The 16,695-nt window shown below is 40.0% G+C and overlaps 1 protein-coding gene across 12 annotated transcripts in view; it reads left to right on the top strand.

Moving 5' to 3' along the window:
• The window catches only part of TM2D1 (TM2 domain containing 1), a 77,066-nt gene that overhangs the window by 21,066 nt on the left and 39,305 nt on the right, over positions 1–16,695 (top strand). For 4 of the 12 annotated variants that reach the window (XR_016350246.1, XR_012905895.2, XM_075936131.2 and 1 more), the window contains exons 5-7: positions 3,055–3,099; positions 4,095–4,168; positions 11,673–11,812. The exons of 1 other annotated variant lie outside the window; for it this stretch is intronic. Coding sequence is in view for 5 of the 11 variants with exons in the window: in XM_075936131.2 (XP_075792246.1) it covers positions 3,055–3,099; positions 4,095–4,168; positions 11,673–11,783 (230 nt within the window). In the remaining 6 variants the exon portion in view is untranslated. Of the gene's footprint in view, positions 1–3,054; positions 3,100–4,094; positions 4,169–11,672; positions 16,256–16,695 lie in introns of those variants that run through there. 7 more of the 12 variants (XR_016350245.1, XR_016350244.1, XR_016350243.1 and 4 more) reach the window with 5 other exon arrangements.

Raw genomic sequence — 16,695 nt, 5'->3', positions numbered from 1 at the left:
TATGCCATATAATATCAATTTGTGTTTTGTTTTAGAGACACACCAAACTCAGTCTCACTTGGGATTTAAATTAGGATTTGAACTTTGTTTTCATGGCCAAATGGAAATATGGAGTTTACAAGTAAACAAAAAAGCTTCAAATTAAAACTGCATAAGTCTTCATTCAGTAACTTTATTCCTCCCTCCCCATATATGAGAATAATTCACTTTTAGATGAGTTTCAAAACACTCGGACCTCTAACTTCACGTTTTAGGTCTAAAATACAGTTTATTTCTTGTCAGTGAATATAATTGACTACGTCATTATGAAGCACTAGTACAGCGTACACAACACCATACTATCCAGACTTCTAAACATCTTTCAGTCCTGCAACAGTTCTCCATTTTTAATGAGCTATCTAAGTCTGATTTATACTAGGGCATTTCTTTTAAATAATTTCCCCTATTTTGAAATAACAAGCAGAGCATCCACACTACCAAGCCCATTATTTTGAAGTAAGGGGTTGTTTATTTTGAAACAATAACTCCTGCTTTCCTCGAGGAATAACGCTTATTTCAGAATAGTTATCTCGAAATAGCGGTAGTATGGATGTTGCTATTTCGAAATAGCTATTCCCCAAAGTCATTCAAAGTAATTACTCACCAGTGCTTCCTGGGGCTCTCAGGCAAAGTAGTACATACACGTTAAGGGAGCCTTTAGTGTGGATTAAGGATGTTACATTGCGGTTAATTGACTAATTGAGTAGTCAATAGGCACTTCCGCATTCCCCTACTGGGTCTCTTGTACATTTCAAAGGAGGAATGCGGAACTCTGCATGCAGCCCAGGGCCAGTGGGAAGTCCCACTGACTCTGGGCTGCACACGGGAGTGCCTGCTTTGAAAGTCCCCTTTTCAGAGTCCCCAGCTAACCCTAGTTCCACTGAAGTGCCACGTGGAGCCCCTTTGAAATGCCAAGGTGGCATTTTAAAGATACAGCCACTGCACAACTGATCCCGGACTTCTGCTGAAATGCCCTGTTCTGCATCCATCCCACCACCTCTCACCACCAATTCACTCCTTCCCCTGAGGGACACAGTCTTGGGGAATACTGGGAGGGCCTGGCACAGGGCAGCATCAGCGGTCACCCACCTCCCCAGCACTCGCCACATGGGGAAGTGAAGCAAGTGTACTTGAGTGGCAGGAAGAGGCAAGGCTTGGGGACAGGTGTGGACACACACATCTCCACAACCAGGCTGCTGGGACTCCCAGACGAGATTGCAAAAATGCTCCAGCCCATAAATGGCCAAAAGCCATTAGTTTGAGACCCCTGCTTTTTAAAGTCTTAAGTCTGACTAGGGACCGAATTGTTTAATTGTAACTGTTTTACCAAGTTTCATTGTTGATATTCAGAACAAAGTGAAAATTGCTGGGGGATGGCCAGTGGGGTTACAGCGTTTTTTTTTATATATAAAATCACTACAGTGGCTTGGGTGTCGACAGTCAGTTTAGTCTCAGACAGAAAAAGAACTAAAGAGGAAATAGTGTTGAAATATTTTGCAGAAATGTGCTGAAATGACAAACACTCATCCAAACTACTGAATACAGATGAATGATTTAGTTTGTTACATGGAATGCTAGTTTGGCTTTTCTCCCTTAAACTTAAAATTCCCCACAACTTTTGTGATATGATGCTCTGGTTTTTTCCTCTTTACTCTTAGAATTATTTGGTCACATTAACTCTTTATTTTTCTTCCTCCTATCTGTCTTTGCTTCCCTTTCTGCATTTCTTCCGCGTATTCTCCCAAAGCAAAAATTTAGATCAGCAAGAGTTTCCACAACCACTAATGGTGTATGAAAATTAATGACAAAATTCCCGTTGTTTTCAGTGGTGCAAAAACTTCTCACCAGTTGCTTTGCCTGAAACCAGAGTAATTTTTATCCCATTAACTGTTACTAACTCACATTGAAAGATAAAACATTGATGAGTATCTGCATAACTCACAAGTAGTGACTAGAACGATAAAATCTTGATTGATTTCACTCTGCAGCTAGTTTCATAGATAAATTGCTTATATAGTTGGAGCTATCTCTTGTTGCTGGACACCAATACAGATGGTGGAGCAAAAGGGATTTGCTGATTCCCTAAAATCAATAGGGTTCAGAATATGTATTGAGAGCATGACAAAAGATCGGAGCATTAGTCATGAATTCTTTGCATGGTGAATGCTGTAGTTGCAGAGATAATAAATGAGGTACTCCGGTATTTTCCAGATTAATTGGCGTGCATCACTTTGGTCCTAGTTCAGAACTGTTGTCCCCTGCTGCTGGCATTTGTTATGCTGGCTGTTGCCCTTATGTTTTGCCACACTACAGTGAATACCGAAGCAAAAGCTTAGTATGCTTGGATGCTGCAAGTCACAGATACCCATCACCGAGAACAATTAGTTTTAAACATTTATGGCTACGTCTACACTGCAGGCTCCTTGTGCAAGAAAAGCTGTTCTTGCGCAAAAACTTGTGGAGCGTCTATACTGCATGCGCATTCTTGCGCAAGTAAATTTACAGTAAAGCGTTGGAACAGAGGGTTTCTTGTGCAAGAGTTATTCCTCTCCCCACGAGGAATAAGCCCTCTTGCGCAAGAGCTCTTGCACAAGAAGGCAGTGTGGATGGGCAACGGGCTTCTTGCACAAGAAACCCTTATGGCTAAAATGGCCAACAGAGATTTCTTGCACAAGAGAGCATCCACACTGCCATGGACACTCTTGCACAAAAGCACATAGCACTGTGGATGCGTTCTTGCGCAAGACCTTTTGTGCAAGAACTCTTGCGCAAAACAGTTCTTACGCAAGAAGCCTGCAGTGTAGACATAGCCCAAGTGTTTATAATTTTGTATATATAACATGACTTTTGATTGACACCATTTCATATTATAGTAGCTGAATTATTTTGGTCCTTTGGAAGGCTGGCCTGTTAATAGCTTTTCTTCGTCTTAGTGAAGAGTCGTGTACACGTTATGTCTCCATTTTTCAACTTGGTTAACAATACAGCTATCTCCATGTATTTTTGTATTTCCAGCATGTTCATTTCTGTTGCATCCAAAATGTGCTGTGCATTTTACAGGTATGAACTTGTATTCTCTGCTTAAGATAGCATAGTTTTCCCCATACAATATCCAACAATTAACTTGACCTAGTTAAAGACAAACATTTCTTTTCCCGCTTTATAATCTTGGATAAAATTTTCTGAAGAGTCTAAATGACTTAAGAGAGTGAGACCCATTTTCAAAAGTAACTTAGCCCCTTAAGCTTCATTGAAAGTCCTTGGGTTTTAAGCTTCTTAAGTCACTTTGATGCTTTTGAAATTTTTATAATGTTCACATACAATGAAATCTGAACAATAAACTGTTTAAGGCCGCCTTCTGCTTCTGAAGACAACCTCTAAATATCTCCATATTTTAGTACTGTTCTGCCTTACCTTTAATGGAAAATCATCTCAATGAAAAAATCATTTGTTAGTCACTTACAGACCTATTCCACTTCATTTAGAATGTATACATGAAAGTTCCTAAGAAAAGTACCTAAATTGTTGGCAACCCCTTAAAGATTAGTGTTGTGTACACTAGCAATGAGAACAATTTCCAAACCCAGCATGTAATTCAGCAGCTGTTTGCAAAGTCTAATTAGTATGTTATACAACTTGAGACAGTAGAAAGTGTTTCATGTTAAAATAAGTTTTGCAGCTCCAATACGCAAAGATTTCTTTGTACTTTCTTTTAAAGATTAACTGTGTATCCAGCCAGAGAAAGGAAAAACTCAGCAATTTAAGTTGACAGTAATATGTTCATTCTCTTCCTCTTCTCAGAATTATATCTTTTAAACTCATTTGTGTTTAAACCTTTTAAACTAAGCAAATTTCTTCACAGGTAGGTGCATAAAGACAAAGACTTTCTGATACTTAATGAAAAGATTCTTGTGTTCATTTCACTCGCATGCTAAAAAGTTCTCTGGAGAGGGGAGGAGATGGGGAAAATGCCTACCCACCTGGAAACTGTAAAGTTCCATAAACTTTATAGAGAACTGCTTAAGGTTGTAATTAAGTCTTATTTTCCTTTCTAGGTTTGTTAAAGTTCTGCACTGTAGGGTTTTGTGGAATTGGTAGCCTAATTGATTTCATTCTCATTTCAATGCAGGTAAGTTGACGCTTTCCAACTAGGATAAAAATCAATATTTTATTTATTAGAAGTCTGAAGTCCAAAAGGGGACCAATCTGCTTTTGGTTTCAAGAGAATTTTCTGACTGTCTCACAGGCACTGATTTCTCAGTCATGTTTTTTTAATTTAATATCGCAGAGGATGTGTCACAGAAAACAGTTTAAAATGTATATAAATTTAATCTTAAAATTAATAATCAACTAGATATTTTTTCCATTCACTGCAGTGTTCCTCCACCTCTAAGTGTAACCTTCGCCACACAAAGCAACACTGCATATATGTATTATGGCAGAGTGAAGACTGCTCTAGCCTATTAGAAGAACTTGAGAACCTAAGCAAAATCTAGTTATCCATCACTGTAATTTGACCAGAATCTTATTTAGGATCCCTGGTTTAACATATCACCAGTAAAATGTGTTTAAATGCATTCAAGAGGCTGCAGGGATGAACCTAACAATGCAGAGTGACATTTTCTAAAGCAAGAGTGGACAAATATTAGCCTGTGGGCCAGAGCTGGTGTGCCAGGGTTAGCTCCTGGCAGGCCCCACACCACTGTGTTTGCCTGTGCCTCTGCAAAGCTGGGAATCACAGCTCCTGTTGGCTGCAGATTGCCATTTCCAGCCAGTGGGAGCTGTGCTGGCCTGTACCTGTGGAGGTGCAGGTAAATATACCGGCAGTGTTGGCCCCTCCCCCCCCCCCCCCCCCCCCGGCTAACCCTAGTGAACCACTGCAGTTTTATTGCCCACCCCTGTTCTAAAGCAATTAAGTGCCACAGTCTGACTAAAACCAAAACTCAAGCACTTTTGAAAAAAAAAATCTCTTCCTCTCCTTGACATGTATATATTATCAGAGTTTATTTTAAAATTAACTAGTCTCTGAAGTGGTGACCAGTGGTACTGTGGAAGTCTGGATTCTAGTTAAAAAATTTTTATACAAACACAGCAAGGTACTAGAAACCAGGAGAAAGGAGGCAGTGATGATGGTGAATAGTAAACACTAAAAATGTCCCAGGTGCCTTGTAAAGCTTGTTCATTTATTTCCTAAACTTCAGGAATTTAACCACATGCTTGCTTTGCAGACCAGAAAGTGTTGGAGTTTGTGTGCCATTTTATAACTTAAACCAAATGGATATATCCAGCACTTCTGTTCGCAAAACAGTATGTGGTAAGCATACATCTCTACAGTCATTATCTGCTTTTTCATTTCTGCTTTGAAAAAGCAGAATGCTGATCTTCACATTCACCAAAGTGGAAAGGGAAATACTTTCTTAACTAGATTCTATAAACATTAGAAACAGATCACCTCCTCTCAATCAAAAGGTGAGCTTAGGAGCAACCTGGTCAGTGTTTCTAACACATGATGTATTATAGGAGAGTGAGAAAGGGGAAGGCACAATGCATAGGTTTTGTGTTTGCAATGTGGTGCTCATGCATGTGATATCCAACTTCTGTATTTAATATTTTGAAATAAATAAAATTCAATTGCAAGTTTATATCTGAACAGCTACTCGCCTACTCCATGACTAGGAATTGCAGGGTGGAGAAGGAGAAAGCTGGTGTTGCTATTTTACCTATGTTTGCAAAAAAAAGACAACCTGCGTTAATGGAGTGGTGTTTTTAGGATTCCTTAAGGTTAAAGCCTTCAGTTGGGGATGATATCTTGTAACCTCCTAAAGCTGCCAGAGTTTCAGAATGGGAATAACTTTGGGGAGGTTGTTTTTATTCCTAGCTTATCTTTTTTAAATAAGTCATATCCTGAATAACTAGATACAATTTTTTGTTCAGTTTTGCTTCATTAACAATTTATTGAGGCAAATCAACAGTGTCACAATGATAGGACTCATGTATGCTGCGGAGGAACATCAACAAAAAGAATCTCCTCCTCTCCTTGACATGTATATGAGCATAATTAACTCTTGATTCTGTCCGAAGAGAATATCATAACTTCTCTTGTGTGTGCTAAAATAAACAGAATACTGTATATTGTCAGTCATAAACTTTCTATGCATTATAATACTAAGGCACAAATCCTCGCACCATCATACAACCAGTTTTGTAAGATCACTAGAAACTGTGGCCACAATAGGCTAAAATTACTACTTTATTTGGTATAATATGTATTCCAGGTGATCATAGACAATACTTATTTCTCCCTCTCCCCCATTTAATTTATATCTTCTTCCACACAAACTCTAACTTCCCCACATTCATGGCATAGTAACATTTTTGATCTATCATCTCAAACGTATATGGCTTAAGGGGAGAAGAAAGAACAGTTTGTCTTTGGTTCATGCTATTATAAAGAAAATTTAGAATACATTCACAAATTCTTTTTTTAATACAGTCTTACAAAGATAAAATCTGCAGTGCTTGAAGTTATTGCCTTAGTAGCTATTGCTAAACTAATTGGACTGAACTGTAGCCCAGCTGAGTATTTGCTGTTTAACTTCATCGTGTAGCCGCAAAGATGCATGTGCATTCTGTCTTTTGCATTGTCTTCTGTGTTTGAGATTCCAAATTGATTGGATATGTATATTAATATCTGTTTTGGGACCGGTTCTGTTCAATATCTTCATCAACTATTTAAATATCAACATAAAGAGTACTCTTATTAAGTTTGCAGATGATACCAAGCTGGGAGGGGTTGCAACTGCTTTGGAGGATAAGGTCATAATTCAAAATGATCTGGACAAATTGGAGAAATGGTCTGAAGTAAACAGGATGAAGTTTAATAAGGACAAATGCAAAGTGCTCCACTTAGGAAGGAACAATCAATTTCACACATACAGAATGGGAAGCGACTAGGAAGGAGTACAGCAGAAAGGGATCTAGGGGTTATAGTGGACCACAAATTAAATATTAGTCAACAATGTGACGCTGTTGCAAAAAAAGCAAACATAATTCTAGGATGCATTAACAGATGTGTTGTGAGCAGAACATGAGAAGTCATTCTTCTGCTCTACTCTGCGCTGATTAGGTCTCAGTTGGAGTATTGTGTCCAGTTCTGGACACCACATTTCAAGAAAGATGTGGAGAAATTGCGGACGGTCCAGAAAAGAGCAATAAGAATGATTAAAGATCTAGAGAGCTTGACCTATGAAGGAAGACTGAAAGAATTAGGCTTGTTTAGTTTGGAAAAGAGAAGATTGAGAGGAAACATGATAGCAGTTTTCAGGTATCTAAAAGGGTGTCACAAGGAAAAAATGTTCTTCCTGGCCTCTGAGGATAGAACAAGAAGCACTGAGCTTAAGCTGCAACAAGGGAGATTTAGGCTGGACATTAGGATAAAGTTCCTAACTGTCAGGGTGGTTAAACACTGGAATAAATTGCCTAGGGAGGTTGTGAAATCTCCATCTCTGGAGATATTTAAGAGTAGGTTAGATAAATGTTATCAAGGATGGTTTAGACAGTAATGGGTCCTGCCATGAGGGCATGGGACTGGACTCAATGACCTCTCGAGGTCCCTTCCAGTCCTAGTATTCTATGATTCTGTGATTAAACCACTGTTCTTTAGCAGCCATGTTTGAATGACATGACATTCTAGTGTGCTTTCCAGATCAGTGAGAAGATGTCACCATCTGCTTTGCAACTTAGGATGCCTCATGACCCTGAGCCCCTCATGAACAGCCAACAGCAGGCCAGACACTCCCTGGGTGTCTGTGTAGAGCTAGAGGTTGCCAGAATACTCCAGTCACATTCTGTCCCCTGTCCACACACTGTTTCCACTGTTCATGGTATTCTGCACTGTCTGACCCTTCCTGGGCTGTTCAAATATTTAGGTCCATTGCCCCTCTAAGGGGATCAATAACCAGTATTCGCTATTTTAAATGGAGTTACCTACCCAGTTCAATTTGAATGCGAGAATCAGATTGTATTGGGTTAAATAATAAAACAAGTTTATTTAACTACCAATCGAGAGAGAGAGATTTTGTGAATACAAGTATAAAGGGAGAAGGGGAGGGTGCTTCAATCATGATTTCAGCTTATGTTCATAGCTTTACATACAATGTTGCTACAGCCATTTCACCATGATATTTTGGACCAGCAAGTTTTTGAATGATACCTTTGCAAAATTATCCAGGGTACAATTGCAACTGACAAACAGCTGATGAATTGTCCTGACAATTCTTCAACCTGGGATGCCTTTTTGCTTTGTTACGAGCGCTACTACTTCTGGTCTGATCATGTACAGCCTGTAGTATGTAGTAAGTTACTCCCAGCTATGTAGCATGAGTGCTCCTAGCCACTCATGAATTACACTACAGAGCAACACATTCCCAGTTCCAGGTTTTCTCCCAGAAATATATGTCTTCTATTGCCCGGCCCTTTTCTTGATACAGAAGCTTATTATACAAACTCTGTCATTTTATTAATAGGAAATGATACTCAAATCTTATCGCAAATGGAGTTTCCCAAACACACTGATATTATTTTAATTGCAGAAAGATAGATTATAAGTGGCTAAAGTAATGAGGCATAAAAGTCAGAATTGATTACAAGAAAATAAAAGTAAAACAGCTAATGGCTAGCTTAACAACTAGCGTGAATTCATAGCAAAGGTATTTGTCTCCATAAGTTCCAACAGTTTTACTGTCTGAAACTTAGGATTGTTTGTTCTTCAAGTGCTATTGATGCCCTGGGTAGAAAGATAGGGAGAGATGACTTTGGACATCTCTGCTTTCATATATATCTTTCTCTTCTTTGGGAATCATCTCCAGCTAAGCTTCAAGTTCAGCTAAAGGAGGCAGAAAGTCTGTGTGGATGGAACTGTGAGAAGTATTGTATTTGTCAAGTTGTAGGGTGGTGTGGTTTGTTTGGGGTGTTTTTTGTGAACACTTTCTTTCCTGCCAAAGGCAGCTACTTAACCAAGTGATAGGCCATTTGATCTTATTGACACCTGGCTGAGGCATTGGCTAAACTTTTGTCTTTGGAGAACCAGACTGTGACCGCTTTCCATATTTGGAATACGTCTTAGTAACATCATACAATAGTATGTTATAGTTTTACATACAATGTTGCCATGTATTTTACCAGAACAATAATGAACAGCAAATTATGAGTTTTCAAATGATGCCTCATAAGGCATATTTTATGCAAGATTTATCATAGTCTTATAAAAGAGTGTACAAATTATGTCTTGTAAGATTGTGACGATTATTACAGTGGTGTGTAGGGGATAAATATAGAGGTGCATTCAGTCACAAACATACTAGGGGATGCAATTACTGCTTCTGTCCCAATTTTAGTCCAGGCAAATCATGTAGGCTGCATGTTGAGTAGCCCTGCTGTAAGAGATTCCTCAAGAAAGCACCAAGTGGTGGGGTGAATAGCTTGATACATAATAACTTTGGCACTCAGTGCAAATTGAGTTTTAGTTAACTGACTGAGGCATATTTAGTCTAGAAATCTGAAAGATAACAATAAACAAGTCAGACAGAATGATGTTCCCACAAATCAGAGAAACCTTCATCAACAGAAGAGTTCTGTTCTCCATTGGTACAAAGAATGAAAGGTGGAAGGAGAGAAAAATAGCAATTTTTTTTTAAGTGAGGACTGAAAAGGTGAAGAATAAAGCAACTCAAGTAACTGGACTCTGCACCATATTCTGAAAAAAGCCAGCAAAAGCCTCAATATTCTAGGGCCTATTCTGTTTTTATTCGTGTTCTTATGTCATGTCCATCATCACAGAATCCAAATATCCTCAGTTGTACAGAGGTAAAGCAATTTGCCTAAGATTACACGGTGGAAGAGCTAGCAAAAAGAATCGATTGTCTCATTGTCCTATTCAGTAGACCATGCTGCCTCCCTGTGGGCTAACTTTTCACTTCTGGGTGTTATGCTTTCAACGGAAGAAGATCCCAGGTTTATTCTCCTCCTTCTGATACTATTCATGATTAAAAAATCAACTCCCATTAGCTACAACTGGCAACCTTAGCGTAAGAAAGGGCCATGAATGAAATAAAATCCAATTCTTAACTTAAAAAACATGCAGATGTTTTATAAAAAATGTGTTTGTTTTTCAGGTTTCTAAAATTATATATGGTCTCTAAGACTTCACCTTATCCCAGGGGCCACTTCTGGGCCAGCCCGAAAGGGGTGGGACCTAATCTGGAAGGGGCGGGGCCAGAATGCTTCTGGGCTTCCCCATCCCCAGACCATAATTGGTCTGGGGGTGAGGGAGCCCTTTTATTCCCCCCTTCCCACTAGGCACCCATGCCACTGGCAGGGCAGGAAGAGGCTTCACACACTCTCCCACTCCTACACCCTGATTGGCATGAGGGGTGGGGGAGCACGGGAAGCCTCCTCCCACCCTGTGAGGAGCGTGTGGTACTTTGAAGTGCTGCACACTCCTCGCAGGGCCAGGACGGGGCAAAGGAAGCTTTGCGCAGCTCCCCCACTCCCAGGCCATGATTGGCTTGGGGGCAGGGGCAGGAGGAGCACACGAGGCCTCCTCCCACCCTACCTCCACCCTGTGAGGCGCATGCCGCACTTCAAAGTCCCGTCTGCTGCTTGCAGGGCGGGAGGAGACATCATGCGCTCCCCCGCTCCGAAGTCCTAATTGGCCTGTGGGTAGTGGAGCTGTGCGAAGCTTCCTTCAACCTGTTCCCACTCTGCATTAGTGTACGACACTGAAGTGCAATGCGCTGCTCGTAGGGCATGGGGGAAGGCGGAGGAAACTTTGCATACTCCTCCTGCCCCCAGGCCAATCAGGTCTTGGGGGTGGGAGAGCACGTAATGTCCCCTCCCGCCCTGCGAGTAGCGCGCGACGCTTCAAAGCACTGCGTGCTGCTCACAGGGTGAGAGGAAGCTTTGTATGCTCTCCTGCCCCCAGGTCCTAATTGGCCTGAGGGTAGGGGAGTGGCAGGGCCTCCACAGGCCGGATCAACCTGCTTGTCGGGCTGACTCCGGCCCACAGAGGCCCTTTTGCCGACTCCTGCCTTATGCCAATATCCTTGCCTCCCAGCAGAGACAGGCAGAGTAAAGGACAGTTTCCCCCACCGTTTCCAATTTTCTGCTTTTGTTCTTTATCTCCTTGTGTTCTCTACCTGCATTTATCAAATGCAGAAAAATCCCTAAGTCAACATGTTCTTCTTTGGCCCCTTTCCTTACCAGTTTCACATCTCCAAAATTCCCTTATTACTAAAGTGGAGACTTTTCTGGAGCCCATCCATCTGTCAGCAAGATCTTCTAAAAGGCAGCCTGCTATGGCTCATATCCTGATTGGTTCAGTCTAGGGCCAGAGTCTAGCAACTCATTTACCACTGCAATTTCGTTGATTAGAAGCCCTAGGGAAATTTTGCTTCAAAGAGAGTATTCACTAAAATGGTTAAACTGTAGCACAACTTGAAAATGAATCCAGTTTATATTTTGCAAACTGAGCATGACTAATTTTGTGATGGACAAATTAACAAGAACTGAGACATTAGTACAAAAAGAATGAACACTTTAATTAATATTGGAAAATCTTGTTTTCTTTTTTCTAGATTGTTGGACCGTCTGATGGCTCTAGTTACATTATAGATTACTATGGAGCAAGGCTTACTAGGCTGAGTATTACCAATGGGACATTCAGAAAAACACAGACCTATCCTTAAGCCTGGCAGGAAGTGTCGCATACACACAGGTGCATTTTGATTGATTGGATTCAATAGTCCATGAAATTCCTGATAGCTGATTTATGGTCATAACATGTCATGGATACTATGTAACTGCCTATTAAATGTTGTATATCAAAAGCAAGTACAAATATTAGAGAAATGTCATCCAACACTAGACTTTGCATCAGAGATGCTCATTTTCCAAGTCTCTTCTTTGCGATTGTTCCATTTTTGTGAGCACGTAGATCATGACTTCTAGGCGGTGCTACTTGTGAGTTATGCATATATTCATCATTTGCACTGCCAATGTTTTATCTTTCAGTGTGAGTTAGTAACAGCTAATGGGATAAAAATGACACTGGTTTCAGGCAAAGCAACTGGTGAGAAATTTTGGCACCACAGAAGTCAATGGCAGTTTTCATCGACTTTAGTACGTCTCAGATATCACTCTTGGTGTTTCTGAAACCTGCTAAGAAATGGACATATTTATTTTTTGAAAAGTCAAAAAAAAGACTTGAGTTGGATTTACAAAAGATTGGTCCAAAATTTGTGAGAATTTATATATTTTTCAGTCTTGTTAATGTAAAGAGGTTTTCCGTTAAGGAAAAGAACACACTTAGTAAGGTTGCCTGATTTGGTTCACAGTTTAATGATGATGATCAGCATCTGTCTGGGGGCAGCTATAGAAAACTGTAGAACATCCTCATTTAACAAGCACAGTAGACATTATACATCAAAGTTAGAGTAAAACCTGTTTACTTGGCCCATATTATCTTTAATCTTAAAAACCTCAATCTTGGCAACTTTCATGATCACATATTAACTTTATTATTGTTTTAGCCATCATCTGTGCTCCATCTTTTTCAGAACAGTTCTGACCAAACATATGTACCTATGTTTTAATGAAACAGAGTACGTCAGAAATACAGATTCTTTATACTATTTAATAGAAGATGCAATAAAATATAGGTATGTGGATTTATCTCTCTAACCTACACAATAAAGTCTTTAGCGCTCTTATTTGGTCCTTGTTCAGAAAGGCATCTTTTATTTTAATGAAGTATATAGCTTTGTCATCTCACAGCATGCTTTGTTACCAAATTTCCATGTGACATTCAGGATTTACCAAAAATAGGTAAGAAATTTTTTTACTAAAAAGAGGTCATGAAAGATTTAGTCAGAAGCTTCAGTGTTGATATGATAATCAATATTTTCATACGGTTTAACTAATTTAAATATTCTGTTAATCATTTAAAAGATTTTAAATAAGGTTATTGCGGAAAATTTGAACCAGAAATCTGCATTACATTATCTTCACCGTAACCTGTTTCATAAAATTGTGGATTTTTTCTTTCTATACAATTTTCAAAATTATTGTAGTATTTCCTTATCAGTATTTTATTAAACTATTCATGAATTTTCAAAAAAAAAAACACTATTTCATAGAAAATGTATGTTATTTCAGCTATTCCATGTCCTAAGTCTAACTTAAAGATAAGTATAAAAACCACCATGCATAAACATTCTTACTTTTAAGAAATTGGAGTGTTACCAGTATATGCCACAGATAAGAAGAGTAAACGGTGAATGAAATCAGCTTAAAATTAATATATATTGAGTACATTTAAGGAGGGCACATTTCAAGAAGAACAGACATTTGGTATGTTCAGACTCTTTGCTGCCTCTGGCAAACAGAGGCTAGGGACACTTAGCCAGGATGGGCATGAATATAGCTGTTGATTAACCTATCCTTCATGAATTTATCTAGTTCTTTTGTGAACTGTTACCTATTGACAGGGCTCGCCGAACTGCGGTGAGCCCCACTCACCAGCCATGCTGTCTGGTGATCTGCGCATGCGCAGATTGCCCAAACCCAGCTCTTCCGGGCTGCAGTCTACTCACCACGGGCAAGTAGGTTGCATTATTTGTCCAGTCCTGCCTATTGATTTCATTGGGTGGCTCCTACTTCTTGTTTTATGAGAAGTAAATAACACTTACTTATTTTCCCTGGGGCCATTAGCTGGAGAATCCTCCACAACTCTGTGAGCATGGGTGTATACTTGGCGCAGTTCACCCCTTTTCCTGACATTTGCGCCTTATGTGGTGTGAGGGAAACCCTGGCACACATCCAAACTCAAGTGCAGGTTACAGCCCCTCTTTCGACTCCTCCAGAACTTCTCGTTGAGGTTCTCGCTGCACTTCTCCCCTCACCTATTAAGTTATGCTTACACAAAGTTGTGGGACCTCCTCGTCACCCTCCTCCTGGCTATGGCCAAGATGGCAATTTACAAGACCAGGGAGCAGAGGTTGGCTGAAGTAGGGGCCTGTGACTGTGGGGCTTATTTCCACTCCTGTTCACGCATCCAAGCGGAGTTCCACTGGTTGGTGTCCGCTGGCTCTCTTGATGCCTTCGAGGGGCAGTAGGCGCTGTCTGGGGCTCTCTGCTCATTATCACCATCTGGTTCCCTTGTTTTAGCCCTTTGACCTCCACACCCATCCCTGTTTTTTTCTTAATTTGTCCCCCATAATCATTTGATGTTATGGGTTCTGTGGATCCTCCCCATAGGCTGGGGAGAGGTCCTTTTAGATGTGGCTTATGCCTGCCCTCCTCCCAAACTCCAATAGGACTACCGGTACTTTTTTGTAGCCTTCTGAACTGACCCTGTCACAATACCCTCTCCAGCATTGCCAGCACATTAATTATTTTAACCATCTTGTGTGTCTCAGCATATGCATCCTCATGTGCAGGGCTCACCGAACCGCGGCAAGCCCCGCTCGTCAGCCGCGCTGTCCGGCGATCTGCGCATGTGCAGATCGTTCTGTGCATGCGCAGATCGCCAGAACCCGGCTCTTCTGGGTTACAATCTACTCGCCATGGACGAGTAGATTGTATAATTTGTCGAGCCCTGCTTATGTCATTAGACTTTAGCTGTGTAGTCAATGCCAGTAATTTTGGAGAGGCTAAACTAAGCAGGCACATAATGACAGGATTTCTAAAGAAGTAATGTCTACATGTTCATTCTAGAAGAGTGAGACACTGAATGTTTACCATAAAATCTGTAAAAATATCTTTGCAAGACGTTAATCCAGACCACTCCAGGAGTCTGCATGGTGGATAACTAAGTGTTATCATGATTTTCTGAATGGCTTAATGCTGTGGCATCCTCTCATAAGTCAAGATGCTCACGCTCTCTAGTTATGAGGGATCACACTATTTTACAACAACCTCAAAGGATTGGAGCTCTTCCCTCAATAGTTGGTTTGCCTCTCTATAGAGAAAGGCAATGAAAATAATAGACTCATAGAAGATTAGGGTTGGAAGAGACCTCAGGAGGCCATCTAATCCAGCCCCCTTCTCAAAGAAATAACAAACCCAAATAAATCATTCCAGCCAGGGCTTTGTCAAGCCTGATCTTAAAACCTCTAAGGTTGGAGATTCCACCACGTAGCTAGGTAATCCAGTCCAGTGCTTCACCACCCTCCTAGTGAAATAGCTTTTCCTAATATCCATCATAAACACACACACACTCCCCTCCTTCCCCCTCCACTAAAACTGGAGACCATTCCTTCTTGTTCCATCAACTGCCACAACTGAGAACAGCCTAGTTCCATCCTCTTTGGAGCCCCACTTCAGGTAGCTGAAGGCTGTTAATCCTAATCATATATGTAGATATTTTCCCGTGCTGACTCAATCACCAACACCATAGTATCTAAACTGCTTCACGGACATTCATAAATTTATCTTCTCAGCATCCTTGTGAGATGAAATATTACTGTTGTTTTACAAATAGGGAACTTAGGGGCAGAAAGTGACTACTTTGCTGAAGTTGTGGCAGAGCCAGGAATTAAACCCATATCATCTTAATGCCAATCAGACCACAGGACCATGCATTCTGCATTAACATTGTCATTATTTCATTCTCTTTATCTTACAGTTTTTTTTATCTACAACATGGACCACTGCAATATTGAAGTATAGTGTAGTACTTGATGAAAGGACTCACTTTGGGGCATGTCGTATTGATTTGTACAGTAAGAAGGAAATTAGAGAGGGCAGCTGTATATAAATATATAATGTATATTTTTTTTAAATAGGAAATACATTGTGGTGTGGTTATATGGGTATGTATGTGTGTAGGACATGGATCCGTTAGTTATGCACGTCAGCCTCAATACTCATCATTGTAATATGCACATACCATGTTTTACAGAAAAGCTATTTAAAAAACTGTTTTAGAGAGCAAAATACTCTGACTACTATTGGGCTGCAGTGATTTAAATATAAGGAAAATAGCTAGTGTGTCCTGATACTGGTTTGTTGACTCTGCTGCTTTTTTCTCACACCACTTACTACATGGTGATATCACTTCTCTGCTTTGATTTCTGTACCCAATAAAACCTTAAAATGCTAGGTTTATTGTTTCCAAAGGTGTATTGTGGTGGCCTGTCAATAAAACTTTTCAAATCTACAGGAAGATCTTTGTGTTTGAAATGTTCTATCAGAGTTTTTGAAAATATCTGTTGATCTCATTAACTATTGTTTTGTTTGTTCTTCAAGAATATATTGGGTACCCAGCTCTGTATATTCAGTCTTCTCACATGTTCCATCTCTTAATATTTGTTTGAGTTTCATTTATCCCATTTCTAAATTCACTGCTCATCCTGTTGCTTCCACTGCAATTTCTATCACTATTTTGGGAACATTATAGTTGGGCACTTAAACACTCAGTTGGGGGAATGTCAAAGATAAGGTTGCACAATTGATTATATTTCTCTAATATGCTGTAATACGGTTCTTTAACATTAGATACATGTGTACAGGCTTGTGAGTTCTTACAATCTCTCATTGTTGCAAAGAGCCATCATATATTTATACGTACCTCTGGACTTAGGCTTTTTACACTAGTTC

The sequence above is a fragment of the Pelodiscus sinensis genome, chromosome 9, assembly GCF_052426305.1.
Source record: "Pelodiscus sinensis isolate ZL-2025 chromosome 9, ASM5242630v1, whole genome shotgun sequence".
Classification (NCBI taxonomy): domain Eukaryota; kingdom Metazoa; phylum Chordata; order Testudines; family Trionychidae; genus Pelodiscus; species Pelodiscus sinensis.
Note: the sequence above shows the minus strand (reverse complement) of the source record. Positions and strands in the feature narration are given on the sequence as shown.